The following is a 24522-nucleotide window of genomic DNA, read 5'->3' as shown; positions in this document are numbered from 1 at the left end:
TGGATTTTTTTTCCACCTAAAATATGCACAGCCCCATATTCTACCTCTTGCTGTGTAAGTTTTAAAGGTATTTTTCAACAACAGACTTTTAAAAACTCAGAAATTAACTTCAGTTATCAGCTCTTGATTTACATACTACTGACTAGTTTCATTTTCATGGAACACCAGAAAAAAATGCCCTTACCGTTTTTATTGATCTCACAGCTACAATATCCAAGAAGGTTACTGCTCCAAAATCAAGAATGAGACTGTGGATGGGCACCTTGGGGATATTTACTTTGACTGGGAGTTCCGAATTCCAGTCCACCTGGATCTCTACTTCTTTGGTGGGAACTTGAAGATCTTCGTTGTCTTCAGGTTCCTCATCAGTCTCAAAAGCTTCATTATTAATACCAGGCTCACTGATGATGCCATTCTAATGTGCAGATAATATATGGAATCATAGAATCATAGAATCATTAAGGTTGGAAAAGACCTCTAAAATCATCGAGTCCAACCATCAACCCAACACCACCATGCCCACTAAACCATGTCCCTAAGCGCCTCAGCTACACGTCTTTTAAATACTTCCAGGGATGGTGACTCAACCACTTCCCTGGGCAGCCTGTTCCAAGGCCTGACCACTCTTTCAGTAAAGAATTTTTTCCTAATGTCCAATCTAAACCTCCCTTAGCGCAACTTGAGGCTATTTCCTCTCGTCCTATCGCTTGTTACTTGGGAGAAGAGACCAACACCCACCTCACTACAGCCCCTTTCAGGTAGTTGTAGAGCGCGATGAGGTCTCCCCTCAGCCTCCTCTTCTCCAGGCTAAACAGCCCCAGTTCCCTCAGCCGCTCCTCATAAGACTTGTGCTCCAGGCCCTTCACCAGCTTCGTTGCCCTCCTCTGGACACGCTCCAGCACCTCCATGTCCTTCTTGTAGTGAGGGGCCCAAAACTGAACACAGGATTCGAGGTGCGGCCTCACCAGTGCCGAGTACAGGGGCACGGTCACCTCCCTGCTCCTGCTGGCCACACTATTTCTGATACAGGCCAGGATGCCGTTGGCCTTCTTGGCCACCTGGGCACACTGCCGGCTCATGTTCAGCCGGCTGTCAACCAGCACCCCCAGGTCCTTTTCCTCTGGGCAGCTTTCCAGCCACTCTTCCCCAAGCCTGTAGCGTTGCCTGGGGTTGTTGTGGCCGAAGTGCAGGACCCGGCACTTGGCCTTGTTGAACCTCATACAGTTGGCCTCAGCCCATCGATCCAGCCTGTCCAGGTCCCTCTGCAGAGCCTTCCTACCCTCCAGCAGATCAACACTCCCGCCCAAATTGGTGTCGTCTGCATCTAGCATTTAATCACGGAGAAAGTTTTGGAGTTACAGGAAATACTTCCCTGCGATACTTCTGTTTCAGGAATGAACAAGACCGATACTTGTGACTGGTACCCCTTGCTCCCGACCCCTGATAATGTGGTTAGCATAACTAACGCCATTTTATAAGGCAAGCAGCCATTCTCTGTGACCGAGGAGGTCATGTATTCATTCCCTTTCTCCTCATTCTCAGGCCTTCAAGGTCCTGTGAATCAAGTTGACAAACCAAACAGATTTTTTCTTCCCCTCCCTACCAGCCTCAAGATTCCTGGGCACCAGGCTGATTACTCCCTTCCTTACCAGGCACCCAGCCAACCAGATGTTGTTGATGACCCCGTCACAGAACGGGGAACAGGGAAGCATAACAGTGCCCAGAGCACTGTCCATAAAATGAAGCAGTTTCAAGTCCTAAGTGGGGAATTTGGACTGGAACTGCTGCTGGACAGTGAGAACCGTGACCCTTTGGTGGCCAGGAACGCTTCCACTGTCGTCTGCTTCCTCCCAGGACTGGATGAGTGACTCGTCTTCTTTTATATGATTTTTGAATCTAGATTATGATTGTTATACTGATACATCAAACCATGTATTAAGATCTGACCTGATCTGCAGAGAGTCCAGGTGATTAGAAACCATAAGTTAAGTTAGGGTCTAGGTGATTAGAAACTATAAGTTAAGTTGTATTATAAATTCTGTATTATGCTACTTATCTTGATTCTGTTTGTAGAAATCCTGTGCCATTCTAATCATAACTTCTGTGCTATACTAATCATAAAATCTTGCTAAGAAAAATAAAGCTTTAATTGTAACTACAATTTAGTGCCATCATCATTCTGCCAAGGATCCCTAAAAGAACCTGTCTACCCCCTTAGTGTCGGGTGACAATACTGCATCCAAGAATTTAAAGAAAAACAAGATAGAGCACATAATTACCTCCTCCTCTGTGCAGTGTATTTCCTTTCCATTTTTTTTTCTTTGTTAAAAGAGCATCTTGCTGCAAAAAGGCCACTATCCAGGAAAATAAATACCTCAGAGCTACTCCCTCCCTCAATAGCTTCATTTCTAGGAGATATTTCAGACCAGTATTTTCAGCTTTGAATTAGAGTTACTCTGTATGATAACATGGTAAAATGACTAGGTCAAAAGCTGGAATGTCACATAACTGAGCATTTAACTGCATCATAAATGGTAATATATACAGAAAATACTGCATCCTGCACTGAAAGCAATGACAACAGAAAACCCATTTCTAACTTCCAGCTCTGGAGATTTAATAGGTTGCCTGCACCTGTCCAATTAAATGTAAGCATTTAATTATTGAAATGTACATTCTATACTCAGAGGAACATATGATGCTTTCTTTAAAGAGGATGTGGAAAGCTATGTCTACCAGCCAACTGATACAGCTCGCTGTGCATAGAAGCTGGATGATAGGAAGAGCCGGCATTTTTACTGCACAGAGACAATCTGAGGTGGTGAGGGGTAGAGATAGGATCAGGGAATCTCTTGCTTCCACTCCTGTTAACACTATGACTGTTACAGCTGCCTGAATATGGGTCTTTGGCAATAGGTGTACTGCTCTGCTAAGTCTCCTGCAGGTCCCAGACTTCCTACCATAGTAAGTCACACTTTTCCATCTTCATTTTAAAGATGAGTACAGAGGAACCCATAACTAAGGCTAAAGTAATAAGTTCTAACAGTAATCCTTTGAGAAAAAAGAAAGAAAAAAAATTGATTTACCTTAGTAGCTTTTAATTTCCCCTTCTTGATTAGCTTTTGTATCTTCCTCAGTGCTTTGAGTCTCTTATTATATACCTTGACTGCATCAAATCCCACCTACAGAAAAATTTTACCTAGATATAATTCTGAGGAAATCTCAAAGACAGTTAAGAAGCATCCAAAACCATCACATGTCACTTACTGTGGATTTGAGGCTGCTTTTCAGTCCATCGATGTTAGCATAAAAAATTGGACTTGAAAACTTGAGAATCTTCACACCTTCTGGTTCTATAACCTGTTGCCAAAGAATATAAGGTTAAGCAGCAACAACCATATTTTGGCTAATAACAAGCAGTTTAACTGTTTCAGCAGTTCAACTACGTATCTAATTCTCAAAAAATGGTGAATCTTTGCTGATAATTGAGATGATTCACTTTTTAGAAGCTTACAGCCCCAGCATGTAATATGGACCAACCATCTAAATCAAGATGAAGAATTTAATGCTGAAACTTGTTATCTTCAAGCACTCCACTTCCAAATTCAAGTTGTCCACAAAATGCAAGGCACAACTTTGTCTTACACTGGCTTGTAGACTGAAGGGAAACAACTCAGCAATGACTTACATTTTTGTAGTCCTTGACCTTCTTGTAGATGTCTGTGCCAGGAATGTTTCCAAAGCCACCCCATGAAGGACTAACAGAAACAAAAAGAAAAGACAGTGAAGGTAAACATCATACTTAGGCATTCACAGAATTGAAGGGATTGTTGCGTACAAACTGTCATAGACTTGTAGTCTGCTCTCTTCTGCCAAACTAATAGCCTCTTTGGAATAGTGGTGTATCTTTGTTTTGTGTCGCTGTACAAAGGTCTTTTTCCAATTTGTAGTGAATGGTGCTTTTTAAAGACAAGGTACTTCGGTCTCAGCCTACTTGCTGCACTATTTTTATGTAGACCTGAATGAATTACTTGTTCCATTTGTTTCCCAAACCAGAAAAATGTTTTAAAAGCAGATTGGTTTGGTTTGAATGAAAAAACATCTTTTCTTATTCTGAAAAAAAATTGATCACTTTTTTTATTTCAAATCAACCGAAACAATACATTTACATTCTTTTCAGATTACTTAAAACTTTTTGTCCAAACCTTTTAATTTTTATTTCAGTCAATAACAAAACCAAAATATTTTGCAGTCTCCAGATATATTTTTAACAGTTGAAGCAAATTGTTTTGAAGTTTGTAAAGCCTCGCCTCCCTTTTATATTTTGATTTCACAAATCTGAGTTGAATTTGGGAATGTTTTTTGAGACTCTTCAAATTCCATTTTTTATAATCTACTATTCTGCAACAACTTCTGCAAGGCTTTATTTTATGCATTTGCTGACAGTGCAACTATCCTTTGGTATTGCTAGTAACCATACTCTCTGGACTCCGAGCTGAAGGAAAGGAGTTATGTTGTATTTTCATAGAAAAGATCAATGAAAAATAACAAGATGGCCAAAGAAGATTCGGCAAAGCCACCTTTTCTCACCATTCCACTACCATATGTTCTTTGAGCAGCAACAAATCAGCCACAAGCACAAAATTTTGTCTTATTCTCATGCTTTCTCTTCCTCTTCTTTCACAGGCATACACTCAGTCTTGTATAAGCCATAAATGAAAAGGTTATTGGCATGTGCAACATACTGTGGTAGTATTACATGCTAAGAGTTACTATAATGATCAATTAATTAGAGAAGCCATTCATACATCTTTTTATATTTAATCTGGAATGTTCCTAGCCCCTTCCAGAACTCAGCTATCTGGGTACATAAAGTACTGCTGGAGTACTGTGTCCAGCTCTGGAGTCCTCAGTTCAGGAAAGACATGGACTTGTAGGAGCGGGTGTGGAGGAGGGCCACAAAAGTGATCAGAGGGATGGAAACCTCTCCGATGAGGAAAGGCTGAGACAGTTGGGGTTGTTCAGCCTGGAGAAGAGAAGGCTCCGGGGAGACCTTATAGCAGCCTTTCAATACTTAAAGGGGGCTTATATGAAAGACGGGGACAGACTTTTTAGCAGGGCCTGTTGCGATAGGACAAGGGGTAGTGTTTTTAAACTGAATGGTTAGATTGGACATAAGGAAGAAATTTTTTACAATGAGGGTAGTAAAACACTGGAACAGGTTGCCCAGAGAGGTGGTAGATGCCTCATCCCTGGAAACATTCAAGGTCAGGTTGGACGGGGCTCTGAGCAACCTGATCTAGTTGAAGATGTCCCTGCCCTCGGCGGGGGGGTTGGACTAGATGACCTTTAAAGGTCCCTTCCAACCCAAACTATTCTATGATTCTATGAGGATTCTATGATAAATAACATATGACTAAGTACCACCAGAGTACCCAAGATGATAAAATAATGCAGCTTCTCTTTTATCAGTGTAATTAAATGATAGCACACAAACAGTGTTTTATTCTAAAGAAAAAAAGATTTTTTCCATTTCAAAATTTTTGTAAACCCAAGGAGACTTTCTGCCACAAATCATCTTGCTTTTCAGCATATTGTCTTCCTTTTTCATGGTATAACACTAACAATTATTTCTGATCCTGTGTTACTTACAACTGAACTCTCAGCACAACTGTCAGCAATCCAAACAAAAGGCCAGCAAGTAATCCCAAATCAAGTCCCAGAATGATGGATGCTACACATGTAAAAACCCAGATCATCTGGAGAGAAAATAACAAATGTAAAGTCTCTTAATTATAACATACAACTCCTGGTCATGCTAAAGAATCACTAGACCAGACAATATGAATAGCAAAAGAATTTAACTTTGGAGATGATCATAGCACACTGGCAATTAGCTGACTTCCACACAGAAGTCTTCCTCTTCCTCCAAGGTGCTTCTATCCATCACTATCTTATTAGGCATTGTTAGCTTTCTAGGAAATATTTGTTTTTAACATAACAACATTTTTCAAAGATCCAGTTACTTTGGTGAAATTATGCAGTTAACCATTGCATTTTCTTCTTTCTAATGGTGGCAGTCTTTGTTAATCTTTCTTTAGAAATTGGAAAGAATTTATTTTCCCAAGATGTAAAATACTGTAAGATGCCCACCTGCAGACATATAGAGAGGGAAGGGGGGTCCTCAGTGATACCTAAGGATCAGAACTATTCGAGAGAGAGATATTTCATATTAACAGGTTAATGGCACGCTCTAAAGTCTCCACTGAAAATTCAGGCAGAACAGTTGAAGTGGGCTCCTCAGTTCCTCTCTACGTCACTGCCCAGGCAGAACACTCAGTGGACCCAATCATACAAAACGCTGAGTGCCCGCACTTCTCACTGAAGTCAGTGGGATCTTTTACCTATAAAGAGGACTAGTAAATGATTGACTAAAAAATTTCAGATCTACCTAAGGCAGGTACTGCCCAATGACACACACTGTAAAATCTATGCATAGTAAGGACTGTATGGAGAAAATACTTTCAATGCAATCTTTTCCTGCCCTAACAGCCACACTGAAGGTCTATACCACAGAAAACACAGTGGGAGATGTGAGCAAGTACCCTGAGATATGGTTATAGTGGTTCCTAAGAAAAGCCTGTTCATATATCCCACAGCATGCCAAATGAATCCACGTTCTAGCTTGGATTAGTCTTGCTACAACAAGAAAAAGTATTTTCTGAGAACTACCTTAGATTATCCAGGCAAATCGGATGCTAATGTGGTAACAACATAAATATATGTACATGAATTAAGAAAAGGTCAGCTTTTCTGACCCATTTAAACTGTGCAAAAGATAAAAGCAGAATGGTAAGGGTGGCAACAGGCCATCTTGATTATGATTTTTAAGCCACCTCAACACAAGATTGCTGTAAACTATGGTAATTGCTATGAAGAAGTCATCACTGCACAGGAATACCCTGATTGGCACCCTTACTGTGGGGCATAGGGGATAAAGAAGATAAGCAGAATATTATGTAAAACTCTACAATGGGGAATTTTTAACTGACCTCATGGCACTTGCATTTTGAGGACACACATAAAAGTTTTCTGATGTTAACTCTACAAAATTTTGTTTATGTGGTAGTTAAGAAAAACTTGGATGGCATTAAAAGGCAAAAAGAAAACCAGACAAAAACATTTGGGAGAAAAGAAAAATTAGGTTACTTACAGCATCCACTTTATTCTGTCTCCACAGACGGGGAACATCAAATAGTTGCATGAACATCCCTTTCAAGTTAGCTATGACTACAGCTGCCAATACAGACTGTGAAGAAAAGTGATGAAAAAGTGTTATTCAGAAGCAAAGATGCATATTAAGATAGCGCTCAACATTATACACTATACACCAGAGCCTCATCTGGTATCAGTCACCATAGTTTAAACAGGGCTATTAATCCTGCCCATCAAAGTTGAGCATTTGGATCTCATAATGCTGGTGGCTGTGCTGCAGAGGACAAGTACGGTACCTTTTGTAAGGGTTCTAGCAATTTCCCCAGGGCAACAATGGAAATCAAAACAATCCCAGCTGAGATTATACCAGCAACCTGTGAAGAACAGAGTGTTTATAGGAAATGAACTTATTAAGACTTTATCTTATGTTTCTAGGATTACAAAGAAAAATGTACAAGTAGTTGCACATTACATTTCTTTAGGAACAAGGAGACCTGCCAAAATGCCATTGTGTTTAGGTGTATGTGGGCAATCATTATACACTTCAGCTAACACAGAGGGAATTCAATTAAGCAGGTAGTGTAAACAACTGCACGCAAAGTAGTAGCTCTTGGAGGGGTTACGTTGCGTAGATAGATGAAAGGAGCAGAGTTTGTGTGTCAGCCGGAAAAGGGGCTGCTGGATAACCTGTAGTTCTCCGCTGTTAAAAAGTGCAAAGCTGTAGTACTGTAAAACAGAGTAGCATACTCAACATGAGAAAGATGGCACATGGGCAGATGATGAATGGCATATGGCAGGGCTGCTCAGGCCAGCACATGGGAGCTTAAATACCTCATAGGCAGCTGCGAGAGGAGTTCCTCCTTCCTCCTGAATTCCTGCTGTGACAAACTCAGTCTCTTAATTGGGAATTAAATACTGGGGAATTAGGCTTGAAGGATTTCTGACCCCTAATGTAACTCATGCTATGTAGAACTTGATTGCCCTCTTCTGGCAAAGCTACAAAAATGATTCACTACCAGAGCACAAGCTGCTAGCTAAGATACCTGTGGTTTTCCATGTGCCAGCAACACAATCATTGTAGGACTATTTTCATCCCATTGTAAAAGGTGTGCCCTATATAAAATTAAATGTACTTGTGCACAGTACTAGTAAGAAGAAGTCATTACCTGAGTCTTTCCACCAGTACTTTCTTGGACTGCAGTCCGTGAAAGAGCAGTAGTTGCAACAAAACAAGAAAAGGCACCTGAAAAAATGTTGCTGAACCCGAAAGCAATAAATTCCTGAAAGATAATTGGATGATGCTGTAAATACAGATGCCTGAAGACGATTTTGCAATGGAGAATGACAGTAGCTTCTATAGTAGTTTATAAAGTAGGTAGCACAATAATATTGAGAAAAGTATGGGTTAGTAATAGCTGTTAAATGTTTACACAAATTCTTCTTGTGCCAGTGTAACTACCTGTCTTTGGAAATCAATACAATGAAGTTGGTATACTCTCCCTAACATGGACATACTTGTCTTAGTATAAAGACATTTAAAGCTTATTTCCATCAATGTTATCAAACCTAACATTTCTAACAATTACACTCGTATAACTGCATCAACAAATGGGACTAGTATAAATTTAACTCCCAAGTATCATCAGCTAAACAAATAATTTTAATCAGTACAACAGTCTGAGTTCAGACAAGCCTTTAATTAATGCAAAGCATTGTATTATTAGCAGAACTGATCAGGAACTTCACTGAAAGCTTCTAGTTTGTTGAGCCAGAAGTTTTTCACTCTGAACATCCCAATGAACTCATGCTGAGTCCCAGGCAGTGTTCTCATAGATTTGCCCTAGGGTCACAGATGCTGGTGCCTACTGATGCTGGTTGTTCTGCTCAAGTGACAAGGACCCTGGGAGCTTTATGTCCTGGGATCTGGGCCATTCCTCTGCTGGGAAATGAGGCATTTGGGAGCTGCCTGCAGCCCATATAATTGACAGAAACATTGTTTTCGCCAAGCTGACACAGTCACAAGAGCTTTTCACTCACTGCAAGTTTTTAAAAATATAGTTTGAGATTTGATTTTGACTCTCTCCCTTCTTTTCTCCAACATGAAATTTCCTGTAAGCTTTTCATTAAGCTCCAACTACAAGAGCAGGATTTTAAAGTCATGTTCTTTTACAGAACAGACCTAGATGATTCATGCCTATACCTGCGTAACAGCTGTGCTCTGCAAGAAAATGTTGGAAGTATAGTTCCTGGTGTTCATAGGTCTTAATAATCTATGAATATATGAAGACAAAATACATACTAGCATATAATAGTATTGACCTGTCCTTCAAAATTATTTTACTGCCTGCTTTTATGATGTTATTTTAACTTCTCCAGTTCAAGTAAACTATTTGCCCATCATTCATGGCTGCATGTGTAAAATTCATAGCATAGTATTGAAAGGAAGGCACTTTGCTTTTATAGACAGTAATTCTACTACTACAATATTTAATTAGTATCTTTGAAGCACGTCAGTGCTGGCAGAACAGCATGTTCAACAAAAGAACAGCATAAACAGCACTTCCAGAAATATGTATTGTTCATTCAGATTTATTAAACTGAAAGTCAATGTATTTTAGGCAACTGTAAATCAAAGTGTTACCGGATATGAACTTGGTGTATTGTAAAGTGACCAGCATGTTCAGTATAATTTTGTTACATACTGCAAAACAGTGTTTCCAAAATCAAACTTTAGCACTAAAATAAAGAAGGACTCATTAAACAGAGTGCTTAGCTTATCTGTTTATTGTAGTGAGCGTATATTCTCATATGTTCAAAGGATAAAATTCAAAATTAGCATAGATGAAGGCCAAGAAAGCTTTCTGACATTTTTCTCCCACGCCCATGGGCAAACCACATAATCCCTGGTGAAAACACTGAACAACTGCAGGAATCCTCTAAGAGCTTGTCAATGCATAGCTCATGTAATGTTCTAGCTATGTGCCTTTAGAAACCAATGGTTAAAACAATTCAGCCATTTGGTGCAGACAGTTATTCAAGTACGTTCATATGCTGGTAGGCATTTACTGCTGTGAAGCTGCAGGACTTAGCTATTACAAGCATATTTGTATTGATGTAACTGGTGTCATGCTGAGAAGTTCAATAATTTATTCTGTAGGAATAAAATCATGCCTTAACTGAAAAGTTCAACTGATACAAATCCTGCATGTAGACTAAGCCTAAATAAAGCTGTCTGGAGCAGCTTCTTCACTTGACATTGTCTTCCTCCCCTCCCAGCAACACACCTCAAAATATGCCTTATGAGTAGAAATGGAAAGCAGGTTGCTAAAGCTGGCCATGTCAACTCAACATCACCAGAAAATTGCTCTATACAGTGCTTAGCTTTAATTACCTTTGCAGAGCTACTGCAGTCTCTAAAGCAATACAGAAGGAATTAATTAGTATGAAAAGCCCATACTGAAGATAGAGCATATCTGGCTCATCTCTGTGTGGTAAATTTGTCAGGTAATATATGGCTGTTTCAGCTACTTTTTTTCAATTGTTGAAAGAATTTCTCCTGTCAGACTTCAACTTTACTCTGAAAAATATGTGTGAATGATATTTCTTTCATTTGGCTACATAAGTCAACATGAAACAGAACTTAAATTCACTATTTTTGTAAACTATTTTGGTTATACATACCTGGTTTCCATCAATAGCATAGTCATACTTGGTTGCATATACCTTTCCCACAGATACGGCAATAGCATAAGCAACAATAGCAATGGAAAAGGAGGCTGCTATCATCTGGGAAAACAGGCTGACATCTGGAGGTTCGGGAGGCAAAAATCTAGCATTTAGAAAATATATTAATGTTATCAACTTTGATCAAATCCTGTTCTTACTAGAATTGTCAAGGAGCTTGAGGCGGAGGCATACTGGTTACTTTTAATATGAAGTGTAATGTTGCAAGTTAATAAAAAGGTGGAAACAGCCCATTGACATACAGAACACGCTTATCTAGCTCACCATAACCCAAATCCTGATGCTATTAGTTAGCAACAAAGCTCCCATTGTTCTCAGCATGACTGAGATTTGGCCTTATGATAGCAAAGTGAAAAAGTACATTTTTTGAAGCATTGAATAAAGGATGTATTGAATAGTATGATGAATGACATAAATATGTTAATGATACTTCATACTATTGTTAACATACTTCTTCAGAAGATCTCAAAAACATTTTATCCCCTACTGTGTTTCCATAAATTTTAATTAATCAAGCCCTGAATACCAAATGGAATGTGAAGGTTACTACTGTGAAGTGCTCTGAATCTTTCAAGTGAAAGTCTCTACCAGTGTAATCCTGAACATCCTTGCTCCTGTGACTATGGAAGTGACAAGATTGATTGGGATAACAGTAGTGGCATGAATATGAACCACAGTGGGATAACTCAGGTCTACAAAAATTAAATCTATGCAGAATTTCATTACTAAAAATCCTTTAATTTGTTTTTTTAAATTCTCCATAGTCATATATTCACTTCATGAGCATGAAGCAATTAATTCTCAGATGAACTTCATGAATCAGGTAGACATTCTTAAGCCCATTTTACAGGTGAAGAAAAGCTAGGCAACATATTTAGGTGGCATAATTGACAGAGCCAGAAGTAAAACTCAGGAAATCTCCAGCTCTGAGTTCTAAACTCAGGTTACAGCTCTCAATATCTCTTTTATGTCTTTTCTCTTACCACTGTCATTTTTAGCCAATTAAAATAATACCTATTTCCCAGCAACAACAGCACTCACCCTCTTGGAATGCTCTTAACAATGCCTGCATTGTATTTTTTTTCCAAGTCGGCAGCATATGAAATGCCAGTGGCTACTATTGTCTGTAATAAAATAAAACAACAATTTTAACACTTAAAAAGGGTTCTTGTCTTCCTGTAGCTAGCGCCATCTATTTTATCTGTTATCAGGTTTTGTTACGCTCCTTTGCTTACCACAATAACTTCTATTGGTATAGGTATAGGTATCTTGTGTTTGAACCGATCGTTTATTTCTTTAACTACCATGCAGACAAAAATGGTGAGGAGTCCAGCAATAAGATCTGCAATGTTGGTGGTACCAATTTTTTCAAATGTTTCAATAAGAGTCTGAAAAATAAAAATGACAACATAAAACATGCCCATGTCCACTTGAAGGATGTGAAAATACTCATGAGAAGATCCAGAGGCATGGGGTTTTGGAGAAGGCCAAGTTACTTCTTTGCTCAGGCCTGGAGGAGCCTGAGGATAACGTATTGTCACGTGAATGGATTTAATGGTGAATTTAACTGAAAAAGCATAACTGCAAGAATTGTCCACACAGGGGGCTTCTGCTTCCTAATTTTTAGGAAATTAATACTAAGTAAGAAGAGCTAAACCCCTACTTGTGTTTTACCTCTACCAGTTCTTGGAGCAAGGAAGGGAGAATCTATAGCTTCTTCACTTTGTCTGAATAGCAAGGGAGAACCTCATTTTTCTATTCAAAAGACAGCTAGCAGATCCATGGGCAAAACACTGGTTCACTGCGTGCCCAGTACATATGGTCTGTGGATTACATGTTTCCTATTTCCACTGTTGACATCCGGAGAATGAGTATGAATATGTGGGTCCTGCCAGGATATGGAGAATCCTACACTTGAGAAAAAGAGTCACTAAACCTCACCTTACGGTACATTAACACTCCCAGCAGAGTTCAGTCCCAGGCTAGAGGATTCTCACAAGTGGGCTGCAATAGGCAGCTCCCTTCTCTACCCTTGCTGTGCCCTTGCTTGGTCCTATTGTTTATTGCAAACAAGTGTACAGAGAAAACATGAGGGGCTGATTACAGAATACTGCTCTGTCCTCCTCCTGGGCATCAGGGTAATTCTCACTTGCCCCCTGTCTCCAAGAAAATTTAATTATTCCATGCATAGTGAAGCAGCTTTAACAGAACAATCTGGCAGAAAAGCAGTTAGAAACAGACTTGCATCCTGGTTAGCTCCCCAAATACCGAGCTGTCAGTTTAAAGGCAAGGGGAGGGTTGCAGCAGCAGTACTAACATTCTGAAAAGACTCTGGTTGTGAAATAAAATGTCTAAGTACTTTATTAGCACTTAGTGCTATGTGCTATGTTTTCTAAGCTAAGCTAAAGAAGAAGCCTTCCTGAAACACTGAATCAGATGCCTTTCTTCGGGTGACTGAAGCCATTTCTTGCCCATTGTACTGCTTACCATGGATCCCATTGTTACTGACCATCTCTTGCACTGCCTCACTTCACAGGGGAGCAGTAACTTCCTAACTTTGGGTTGTGAATTCTGCTAATGTTGGATGCTTAGTGTTGCAGTTTGTTAAACACCACTTCTGAAGCAAGTCCAAAACTTGCTGAAGCTGACACAGCAAGTCACTGGTTGAGCAGACCAGAAATCACAGAGTCTTTGCTCTACACACATCTGCAAACACAGTGACTTGGCTCACCTGTAAGAACACAGAAGCTTTGAGCTTTAATCTAAAAAGTCAGCATTCTACTCAGGCTTGCAGGAGCTGGAAGAACCATGTAATTCCTTTTCAAAAATGCTTTCTACTAAATGTACCACCCTTCAATAAACATAAAAAACAGACACAGAAAAACATCCTGGATTAATGAGTCCATCACCCTGCCAGGTCTGCTCTAAGGTCTATCAGATAGTACTTTGTCTCGTCTAATTTTCCTTGTTCTGAGGGAAAGAGTTTTCATTAATTCTGAAAAGGCCCATAACATAATACTTTTTTTTTTTCCAAATAGTTCACCAGATATTTTTTCTAAATTTTACCTTGCTGTTTGTAGTTATATTCATCCTATTTTTGTTAATCTAGATGTCTAATGTATTTTTGCTAGTCTGGTTGCCGGAACTGGCATGTAAAATCTGTAAATACTTTTTTTTGTCTAGAACAGCCTCTTTTAGAAATCTGTTATTCTAATGTGAAGTGCTATGGAAGATCTAAAACACTATGAACCTGAATAGGTTCATGCTGAAGTCAGTGACAAAACTCTCAATAATTTTCCTGGGGAAGGAGACTATTCCATAATATGAGACCTCTAGGAATTTAGTATTTCGGCCAAGACATTTCTCCATTTGATCATTTTCTCTAAGATCAACAAATGGAGTTGTGACAGCAACCTTTAGTCTCACCTTAGCTAACCAGTAGGTACCTGGCCACAGAGTGGGAAACCACATCCTTCTTTAGGTATTCACAAGTATGGCTACCGTGTGGAATGGAGAACGATGCCCTTTACCAGAACGACCTCTGGTTTAAGAGTAAAGAGGCTTGGGACCGGTCAGCTTTGGGACATGACCTGACAGTGTTAAGAAATGATGAAACATCCTTCACAATAAGCCAGAAAGCCAGAGATGGGATGCAAAATAATCTCCAGAAGTGACAACCTAATGAAGGAAAACGGTTTTGCGGGATAATTATGTTTAAACTTTATGTGAACAACTGCTCTGCCTGAAAAAGAATTCAGTATGGCAATTAGACTTTCATGGTCTGGGGAACCAGGAAAGCAGCTACTTACAGCCCCACAGCTATAAATGAACAGCTGCAGATCATGAGAGTGAGAACTAAACAAATGCCCTCTACTTACCACCATATATATGAACCATTCCTGTATGAAATGGAAGCAGAAGATAAACAATTATATAAAAATTCTGACATAAAACCAAAACAGATTAGAAGGGCATACTTACATATATTATGGAAAGGACACCATTATAGTTTTTAGTTGAAACATTTAGGACTATTTTCAATTGTGACACAAGCACTTGAAAAGCAGCTGCAGTTGTGAATCCCCCAACTAGTGGATCTGCAAGGTACCTCACAATGAAACCAATCTGAAGGACTCCAAATATTACCTGGAAAAATCGTGAAGAATAACAGCTTGCTAAACAACAAAAAGGTACACTTTTATTTGGTGATTTCTTATGCTTTATTCTTTTCTCTGTGTTGATACAGAGTCTTAGGACCATCTTCCCCCATTGCAGCCTAGTGTAGCTTAATATCATGCCATCCAGGGAAATAAAGGAGACCTGAAGGAATATGTGAAAGGATGCACCATTAGCACTTAGTTTCATGCAGGTCTCTCGGTCTGCAATCACAGGGCTATTCTTCTGTTGTCTGTGCTCCCAGTCAAGCTGCCACAGACTCTGCCCAGGATAAGAAGAATAATCCCCCAAAAGCTCTTCAGAGTTTGAGATTACTTTCCTTCCTTTTTGTGTTTTACTACAGGAAAATGTCTTACTGCCCTAGTAGGTATTTCCATGCCATATGTTTTCCCATTAAAATTAAAGCAGTATCAACCTTGTGTCTTCAAGCCAACTATTTTACCTGTAAAATTCCAACCAGAAATGTGAGGGTACTAGCAATCAGCACTCTCTGTGCATCTCTGGATTCAGTGTCTATCAGTGTCCCAGTACCATTAGTCCCTGTAGCATTACTGCCATCTATGAGAAAATTATCATCAGGGGCCATGCTTAATACAACAGATCCCACCATCAAACTGACTACAGGGAATGGACCTGAAAAGACAAACAGAACACACTAAACTTTAATATAGATTGAAAAGAAGCATTTATCAGACTAGACAAGCAAACTCTAAATCAGAAAATACATTTAACATTTTAACTTCAGAGATCAAGCTGTAACATGAATTTTAAATGTGAGAACTGACAGGAAGTAAACCCCATATTTTAAAGAAAGTATTCAGAAAGAATCAACAAGGTTTACCCATAGCCTTGATGTGAGGACCTAGAGCGAGGCTGGAGTGGACACACAGGTTCTGGGTCTCCGCGACAGGCAAGATGATATTGTCCACAGTGATCAAAAAAGGATGCAGCAAGGAAGGCTTGTAGAGAAGTCTAAGAGCTCTGTTTTAGCATCTTGAGCTTTAGCTGATAGACAAAATGTCTGTTCACACAGCCTACTGAGGCCTTGATCTTGTAATTTCTGGCATAAAGTGTAGCCAAAGACAAGATTTAAACTTCAGCATAAATGCAAGCAAAAAGCATGCAGGGGCACAACTGAAGTTAGCTATTATGCACAATTGCCTGTACAGAGAAGAAATAAACCTTAAGTCCCCCAAACCCACCAATATTAATATTCAGCACAGCCAATTTGGTTCAGAAAGTAGTTATCTTGTATGAAATATCAATGTTCACAGTAAGGATTAACATTTTGTAACAGATAATTCACTGTAACTTGAACACATGCAGTTACCAACTGAGATGTGCCTTGATGTTCCCAGGAAAAAGTATGTCAGGATGGGAAAAAAGGCAGAATAGAGACCATATCCAACAGGAACTGCAACCAGCAAAGCATATGCCAAACCTGAAATGACAGATCATCAAATGTCAGATTTAAAATCTCTCAACAAACTACTATCTTGTCTAGAATAGACTTTCAGAAAGATTTACTCCTTTTGTCCAGATACAATTTAGAATGTGTTTTTTCTGTAAATCAGTTGGAGGCACAGATGTGAGTATCAATGACTGTAAATGATTGTATATCCCACGCTGGTAGTTGGACGAGTAAGTACTGAAAGATGTTCCTATATTTGTATAGGTAGCACAAAACATAGGCTCAGATGTGAAGTTTAAGTGAGGGAACACTGTTGCAAGAGTGAATGCTCTGCCCCTTGAGAGAAAAGAGGGATAATGTGAAGTGTTCTCGTTATAGACAGAAATTTCAAGCACCGACTCTGAATTATTGCACTACAAATATGCTTCAGTATGTTCAGCCCTTCTGAATCAGGCCACTTTTTTTTCAGTATCAGCTTATAAACAAAAGTAAATCACACAAATTTGAGAGTTTTGATCCTTATCATCATCTTCCTTTGTACACCGGTGCAAGCCGTCAAATCCAACAAACAATGAAAAAAAAAGTTGCCTTCAGTATCATATCCCGGTTAGCTCCCACTGCAGAGTGTATTCTCCTTCAAAGATACCACAAAAACCTATCAGAGTTCAAAACAATTGAAGTCCTGGTCATACTACTGTGACTGGTGGGAGGACTGCAAGCAACACACACAGTTGCTGGGAGGAGTCAGGGACTTCAGGGACCCCAAGATCCCAGAAGCCTCTTTTTTGGCAAACATTTTGGCCAATTTTCCCCGTATCGCATGATTTACAATTTCAGAATTATATTTTTTTTAAATTACAGCTAGATTTAGATTTGCACTAATTTAGGTTTTTTTTATGTTTTTCTTTTTAATACATAGGTGGGAGACCAAACAGTATATTTCAGAAATCAGTTTTACAAGTGGAATCTAATTGTGAGAAAATCAGGCCCCACTGTAAAAAAATAAATGAGGGGGTTACAGTAAGAGCATAATAGCTGTTAAAAGTCATATGAAAAGCCCATCTAGCCCAGTTCATTTTAAAAAGGCAGGGAAGTCCTCTAATTGTGGCACTACCTTCGGCAGAGATCTTCCAGCTCTGACACAGACTCTCTGTGGGTCTGTGAACAAATCACTTATTCCTTAGGTCTCCCTGTGCCTGGGGCAGAAGTTTGTAATGCTTTTTTTCTGACGGTCTGTGGCTTCCTAGCACGCTCCAAGGGAACAGACAGTAGGGAATACTTGTGGCTAATTGGGAATGCGTAAACTGCTTTCTTTGTTCCCAATGTGAATCTTTGCCCCCTTGTGCAAACACTTAATTTCCATTGAGGGAAAATATGGGGTTGACACAGCCAGCTTAACCTCCCCCAGCCCTGAAAAATTGTGAAAATAGTGTAAGAACACTACTGAGATGAAAGAAATGAATGTGCTGGATCACATCAGGGTTATAGCCAGTCTTGTCTTTGAAAGTGGACCTTATCAGCTGCCTCGGGCAGAATGGTTCTACTCTTTAAGTCTTCCTTAACTAGCTTATTTTAATTAATTTCTGCTTATTTCTGCCACTTTTCTCTTTGTTCATCTACTGAATGCTTTCCTAATAAATGGAATAAGGAAGTAAGGAAAACTTAATATTGCAAGCCATGTACTGTAAATATCCATCAAGTTTATAAATTTTTTTAATGTGAATATGCCACCACCTCCTTGAGGGTTGTTTTCTGCAGATACCTGAACAACATTATGGGCCAAATTTGAAAGGAGAGTAGATATCAAGGTTGCATTATTTTGGGACAATAACTAGATTTTTGTAGGCAGCTGCAGGAGAGCTATAGGCTCAGATAACCAAGACCACATGACCTATCTGATTTATCACAATGTAATTAAAATTTTAAATATCAAAATGAATACTCTTTGAGTAAAAGGCTTGGGAAAAAGGTTAAATACATCTTGATAGCACATCAAAGGAAATTTAAATCTTCTAGGCAAGCAGAGAAAAAAAGAATAAATTAAATCCATCAATTATTTATTGCAAAATAATACCTAATATCTAGTATTAAATAACAAGTCACAGATTTGTAATTCCACCTGCATAACACCCCTGTGTTCAGACGGCTCCTTTATAGAAACGTCTTCAAGAACGGAGGGCCGATGTGCCTGGATTTACCTTGCAAGGTGGCGACGAGGCCAGTGCTGACCCCCGAGATGATATCGCTGATCAGCCACTCTTTCACCCGGTAGTTGGGCAGCCATTCCAGGATGGGCAGAAAGGACTTGGTAATCTGAAAGGCCCTTTTTCTTGAACATCTGCGAGAAAACAAGTGATGAACATACCTCGCGGGACTGCAGCTGGAAAGCCCCCAACAACAGAAAGCTGGGGCGATGCACATTTTGCGAGGCAGAGATTGGCTTGGTCGTGTCTTCCAGCCAGGGATGGGGCACATACTGGTGTCAAAAGTGCTGTCCCCTGAAGGAAGCACCCTATGGGCACTGCGTCCACGCACTTCGATATGAAGGGAAGCAAAGATCGATCTATTGACAGATTGGCGTTGCTTGGGCCACTTTATCCCCCGCGGGTGGAGTTTATTGGCGCCGGGACAGCCCGTCCCCAGGCACCCGCCGCCTCCCCTCACGGCTCCCCGCGGGCCCGGCGCGTCCCGCTCTCAGCGCCCGACGGAGCCCCTCCCGGGCGCCGCCACCCACCTGCAGGCCGCCTGCGCCCGCTCGCGGAGCGTGGGCGGCAGCGGCGGTCGCCGCTCGTTCTCCTCCTGGAAGCCCGCCTCGCTGTAGATGGGCCGCGCCACCAGGTAGTGGCTGAGCTCCGCCAGCGGCTCCTCCGCCCGCTCGCCCGCTGCCATGGCCCCGCCTGAGGCGCAGGGCAGAGAGCAGCGCCCGCGCCGGCACCCCCTGGCGGCCCGCCGCCCGCGCCGCCGGCTCCCCCGGCCGCCCGCCGCCCCTCAGCCCGGGGCGCGGCTCGGCCCCGCGGCGTAGAGCTGTCCGCGTCCTGAAGCGGCGGCTCAGGCGGGGTCCCCGCCGCCGTCCCGACCGCCGCCGGCTCTACCTGCGCCCGCGCCCGCTCTCCGGCGTGGGGCAGGGCAAGCCGCCCCCGCCGCAGCGGCATTTATACGGCCGGCCGCGGCCGGGCGCTTTATTTACGGAGAAACAGAGAGACCCGGCTCCGGGCTGGCCCGGGCGACGCCTCCGTCCGCCCTCCCCCTCCGGCCCCGGTGGCCCCCTCGTAAGCCCTGCCCCGGGCCGGCGCTCCCTGAAGCGACCCTCCCAGCCCCGAGGGGACGGGAGGTGCCGGGGCGGGGGGGCTGCATTTCAAAGCCGGCCGCCCGGCAGGCATGCCGCCCGGGGACAGCACGGGATGAGCGTCGTTGTCGCCGGGAATCACTCTCCTGCGTGTGGAGCGGGGCTCTCTGCACGCACACGAACCCCACCGACAGGTGGATGGTCTCGTCCCCCTTCACCAGCTGCCCTGAGGAGCCATCTGCCCAACGGCGGCCTGCGGAAGTGCTCGCTGTTAAGACGAGCCCGAGGGGACAAGATAGGACTAGCCGATCCACGCACGGCTTGGCCCACATGGAAGCCTCCTCTAAGTTTCCAAAGCCCTGCTGCATCCGTGATCCAAGCTTTGGGAATTGGCTCCACACAAAGATACAAACGCCTAATAAATTGCATCTGCTCTCCGAACTGTCCCTGGGCTCACCCAGCTGCCGCGGCAGGAAGGAGAAGTGGTTCGGAGCCCGCGGGCTCTTTGTGTCACACCTGAAATGACAGAAGGTGGCCCGGGGCTGCAGCTTCTAGTTTGCCCAAGGGGGGTTGGAGGCAATGAACTCCCTGGCAGCCCTGCTGTAATTTAGGATTAGAGATAAGACTGGGGCTGAAAAAGTCAACCCTGATGCTGAGTGCTGCTGGCTACACTGCAGCTCTTCCATGTTACGTATGGAGGACAACCCAGCAAAGATCTTGCAGGAGCGAAGTGAAGCATGTGTCCTCCTCACCGCAGGAGACATTTCGAAATGAGAATCAGTGCCAATGTTTCAACTAACACCAAAGAGGTGCCGAGGGTACTGCATCAAGCAAAATATTTGTTCAACGAACCACTCAGGCATGGATATTCTTGATGGCCTTGGTTTCAAAGCATTTTAGCATCGTCGTAACTTCAGGCATTTTGAAGCCAACATCACTAAACTGGAAAGAAGCTGCTTGCTGAAAGTACATTTCATAGTGTAACACAGTTCAGGCTTTCTAATTCTGCAACAGGCTTCCCCTGCTGGTGTACTATAAGAAATGTCTAGGTAAACTGCTGAAATGCTTTGATCTGAGCAGTGTTGTATCAGGCAGCGAAACAGCCAGCTTCCTAAACCGAGTAAAGTTTTGTAGAAGCTCGTAAGCACAGCACTGGAGTGAGTAAAAGCTGACAGTTAATGTCTAGCGGTAGGTTTGTGTTTTAAGGAAAGTGGTCTTATGTAAATGTTACTCACTCCAGAGTGGGAAAGCTTTCGGATTTTTTTGCTAGCAGGTAATACTATGGGGAAATGGAATTAATGTTGGAAAACAGAATAGTAGCTTGATTCAGTTAGACATATACTAAAGCACATACAGAAAACTGAGCTGGCATCAAAACTGAGTAATCTACTGAGTTAGAATTCACTCCTGATAAAAATGGAGTAGCACAAAGAGTAGTTTTGAAATCTAACTTTAAAAAGCTGTTGTGGTAACATCTTCTTAGGTTCTAAAATTAACACAAAGAGAATGAAATTATTCCAGAAGGTATAATGGCTTCTAGGTTAATCATTAAAGCAAAGAATAATAGCAGCAAAGACATTTGCAGGAACCCAACATAGATGCCCTACACTTAAAACATAGAACATAAACCAAATTTTCAGGACTGGATGTGTATTATGTATTCTTCTCTCCTAGAATTCCCACAAAACTATTATCTTATTATTCATATAAATATGATTTTAGAAGAGAACTGGGTGATATCAAGAAGGAAAAGTGTCATACTGTACTTGGCAATTAACACAAGAAGACCAGAGTCAGAAGAATCTGAATTGACTGTAACTCACGCTCCTTGCAAATTCATCTCCTGCAGTCCGTGTCTGCCTGAATTGAACTCTGAGGTTCAGCATCTCACAAGTGATGAGATGCTGTAGGATCATCAGCAGATGATGTACAGATGAGAACTCTGTAGGACCATGCATATTGGCAGGACAGAAGCATGCATGTCGGAGAACAAGAGGTTTCAAGAAAAAAGCTCCATCTGTGTAAGACAATGCACTTACTAGTATTTGAAAAGAAAATTATTTGAGGAAGAGGATAAAGAATGCAAACCCTAGCTCAGAATGGATCCTATACACAGAGACAGATCTGTGTGAAATCAGAAGCAATGAGTTTCTAAACTGTGATGTTGCTGATCCCACTCAGGGTGCTGCCCTGCATAGCATCCCCTTCCCCTAGAACACTAACCCTTCAAGCTAGAAGGCAGGCTTTTTTTTTCTTGTTTTGTTAGCTTGAAATCTACATCAGTCTTTTAAATCCTTTTATCCACCTTATTATTTGTTACTATTTCCTACTTAGATCATGTTCATTTTGTACTTGGTATGAAATAAACCACCTAGGATGGATCACAGCCTGTTTCCAAGTCCCTGCTTACAGTATCACTGTATGCTCTATTCCCAAGTCCTTAAATCTAAATGCCTAAGTCATGTCTGGAGAAGAATCAAAGCCTAAGATTTTGTCCTTACTGGCCAAAAATAATGGTCCCTCTCTTCCTTCCTCTCACATTCTCTCTTTTCTGTACCATGTCTTAAACTCGAAAGGAGTGGTTTAGTGCCTTCTCAGCTAACTTAGTTTCTTCTTCCATAGTAATGGGAGTATGAGTTTAAACCTCAAGCCAAGTAAGATGTAGAAGATGAGCTCACTTTCTAGGTGAGCAGCTATTAAGCTACCTCGCTACCTCACAGAACACAATTATCACTGAAATTACTGCCTCTTCTGGTTGTGTTTTCAAAGAGAAGAATTAACCCAGACAGTCTGATCTCAGGCAGCAGAATAAAGGGAAGAATTTAAGCTATGACTTAAATAGTCATAGCTTAACCTGCAAGTCTTGCAGACATGCTTTTATCACAGCTGCAATTGGTATCCCATTTCCAGACAAATGAGTTTCGAGAGATGCTTCCCATTTTCATTTTCCTTAGTAGCTGGCTTTGGTATCTCCTCACTTCCAACGGACATGCTAGTGCTACTATCTAACTTCCCCTAGTCACTAAACATTCGGGGTAGGCTCCCACTCGCTAAACCTGGTGCACCCATGTGTTTGGGAATCTGAACATCCCAGACTTGGTTGTGTTGGTGTAGACTTGAGACCGCCTCAGTAGAGTTCAGAAGGGAATCCTCTAGCATATATAGTCCTGGTCTGTAGGAATGCAGCCTGCTCCCTCCTCCACTCAGCTCTCCCAAAGCTGGAGATGGAATAGCAACATTTTAGGGCAGACTTGCACTTGCGGATGATAATAGGAATTTGCTATGGACCACAATTGTGGACACAACTGATGGACACAAAACTAGATGGACTGTCTTGTTTTCCTCACAAATACACCTTGCAATGCCCGTCCCTATTTGCACATTGCCTCGAGAAAAATGCAAGTATTACATTTTATCATAGAAAATAAAAATATTCCACATTATTCCTGAACTGGGGATGCTCAGTTCCAGAACTACGTTTTTAGACTTTACACAATTAATGTACACAGCAATATTCACCACAGAGTACTGGAGGACTGGAAAGACATAACTGAGAGCTGATTTTCCAACTTAACTACCTATCAAATGATTTGTATCAGGTTGCATCGGGACCCATATTACAGTTGCCCCTGGGATAAGCACTGTCCAAAGGCAAGGCAAAATGAGGGTTTCTGTCCCACAGAGCTTACAAAGTAAATTCAGTACTTCAAGGAACACTCGAGAACTGAGGCAGTCATGTAATACTTCTACAATAACTTCACATTTGGAAAAACAAACTTACATATTATTCCAATGCTAAGTAAAAAAAAGAGCTTTCACCCTTCAAAACAAGCTAGGAAAGCATAGTGTCTTTGCAATGAGGCTATGTAGCCAGGGACTACTGTGGCGGCAAATACAGGTAGTGCTAATGCAAGAGTACATTTTCAGAAAAGACTGTGCACAGTTTATGTTATTAAAGAAGATATATTATCAGATGTTTGTTGCAAAAATAGAAAAAGGGAAAAACATCCTGCTTAGCTAAGGGTGCTTTCATTTAAGGGAACACTGAAGCATGTAGTTAGGTCTATTAATATTCAGGTCAGTTCTCATGCACCCACCATGACCTCACTGCTTTCTTGACTCAGCAGAAAAAGGGGTTTATAAAAAACATCTCTTTTTTTTTTGAAAGCTACTATCAGTTAAACCTGTGCACATATTTTTAGAATTAATACTCTCTCCTATACTTCTCCGCCAAAGTACTGAAAATGCACATTCCTACTTTTGTAAAGAGGGAAAAAAGCTCCAAAACAACCAGACAATTACTTTGACGTTATTTAGAGTATAAAGAGCTCTAAATTCTTACTTCTGGAGACATACCCAGAATTAAATCAACTGTCAAACAAGAGTACAAGAAGTAATTTTGATTCCATCAGTATTAGTGGAACTTTTTCTTCAGTTCTTTCCTACAAAACAGGCAAACATGATCAAAATCTGACCAAACAGCCTGAAAGATCAGGAGTGAAAAACATGAAATTTTGATTCACTCTTTCCCTGTATATCAACCATAACTTAAAACATTACTGACGAGAAAACTGTACTTAAAGTTGATCAACCCAGGCTCCTGCAGGCTCTGAACATGAGTAAAGTATTGTGAAACAGTGCAAATGCAAAATATTCTGAAAGACTTGCCATCTACTGGAATTTCTAAATA

At 41.2% G+C, this 24522-nt stretch overlaps 1 protein-coding gene across 1 annotated transcript in view; it reads right to left on the bottom strand.

The window, feature by feature from the left end:
• Window positions 1–19435, bottom strand: part of SLC26A4 (solute carrier family 26 member 4) — a 28686-nt gene extending 9251 nt beyond the window's left edge. Inside the window, exons 1-16 of the mRNA XM_075145678.1 lie at window positions 19281–19435; window positions 18745–18884; window positions 16466–16576; window positions 15578–15768; window positions 14941–15105; window positions 12195–12347; window positions 12001–12083; window positions 10897–11044; window positions 8382–8495; window positions 7512–7589; window positions 7214–7309; window positions 5653–5759; window positions 3689–3758; window positions 3268–3360; window positions 3087–3182; window positions 185–415 (exon numbers count right to left, since the gene is read on the bottom strand). Of these exons, the coding sequence (XP_075001779.1) occupies window positions 185–415; window positions 3087–3182; window positions 3268–3360; window positions 3689–3758; window positions 5653–5759; window positions 7214–7309; window positions 7512–7589; window positions 8382–8495; window positions 10897–11044; window positions 12001–12083; window positions 12195–12347; window positions 14941–15105; window positions 15578–15768; window positions 16466–16576; window positions 18745–18884; window positions 19281–19435 (2031 nt within the window). The remainder of the gene's footprint in view (window positions 1–184; window positions 416–3086; window positions 3183–3267; window positions 3361–3688; window positions 3759–5652; window positions 5760–7213; window positions 7310–7511; window positions 7590–8381; window positions 8496–10896; window positions 11045–12000; window positions 12084–12194; window positions 12348–14940; window positions 15106–15577; window positions 15769–16465; window positions 16577–18744; window positions 18885–19280) is intronic.
• Window positions 19436–24522: the final 5087 nt, after the last annotated feature.

This window comes from Calonectris borealis, chromosome 1 (assembly GCF_964195595.1).
Source record: "Calonectris borealis chromosome 1, bCalBor7.hap1.2, whole genome shotgun sequence".
NCBI lineage: Eukaryota > Metazoa > Chordata > Aves > Procellariiformes > Procellariidae > Calonectris > Calonectris borealis.
Note: the sequence above shows the minus strand (reverse complement) of the source record. Positions and strands in the feature narration are given on the sequence as shown.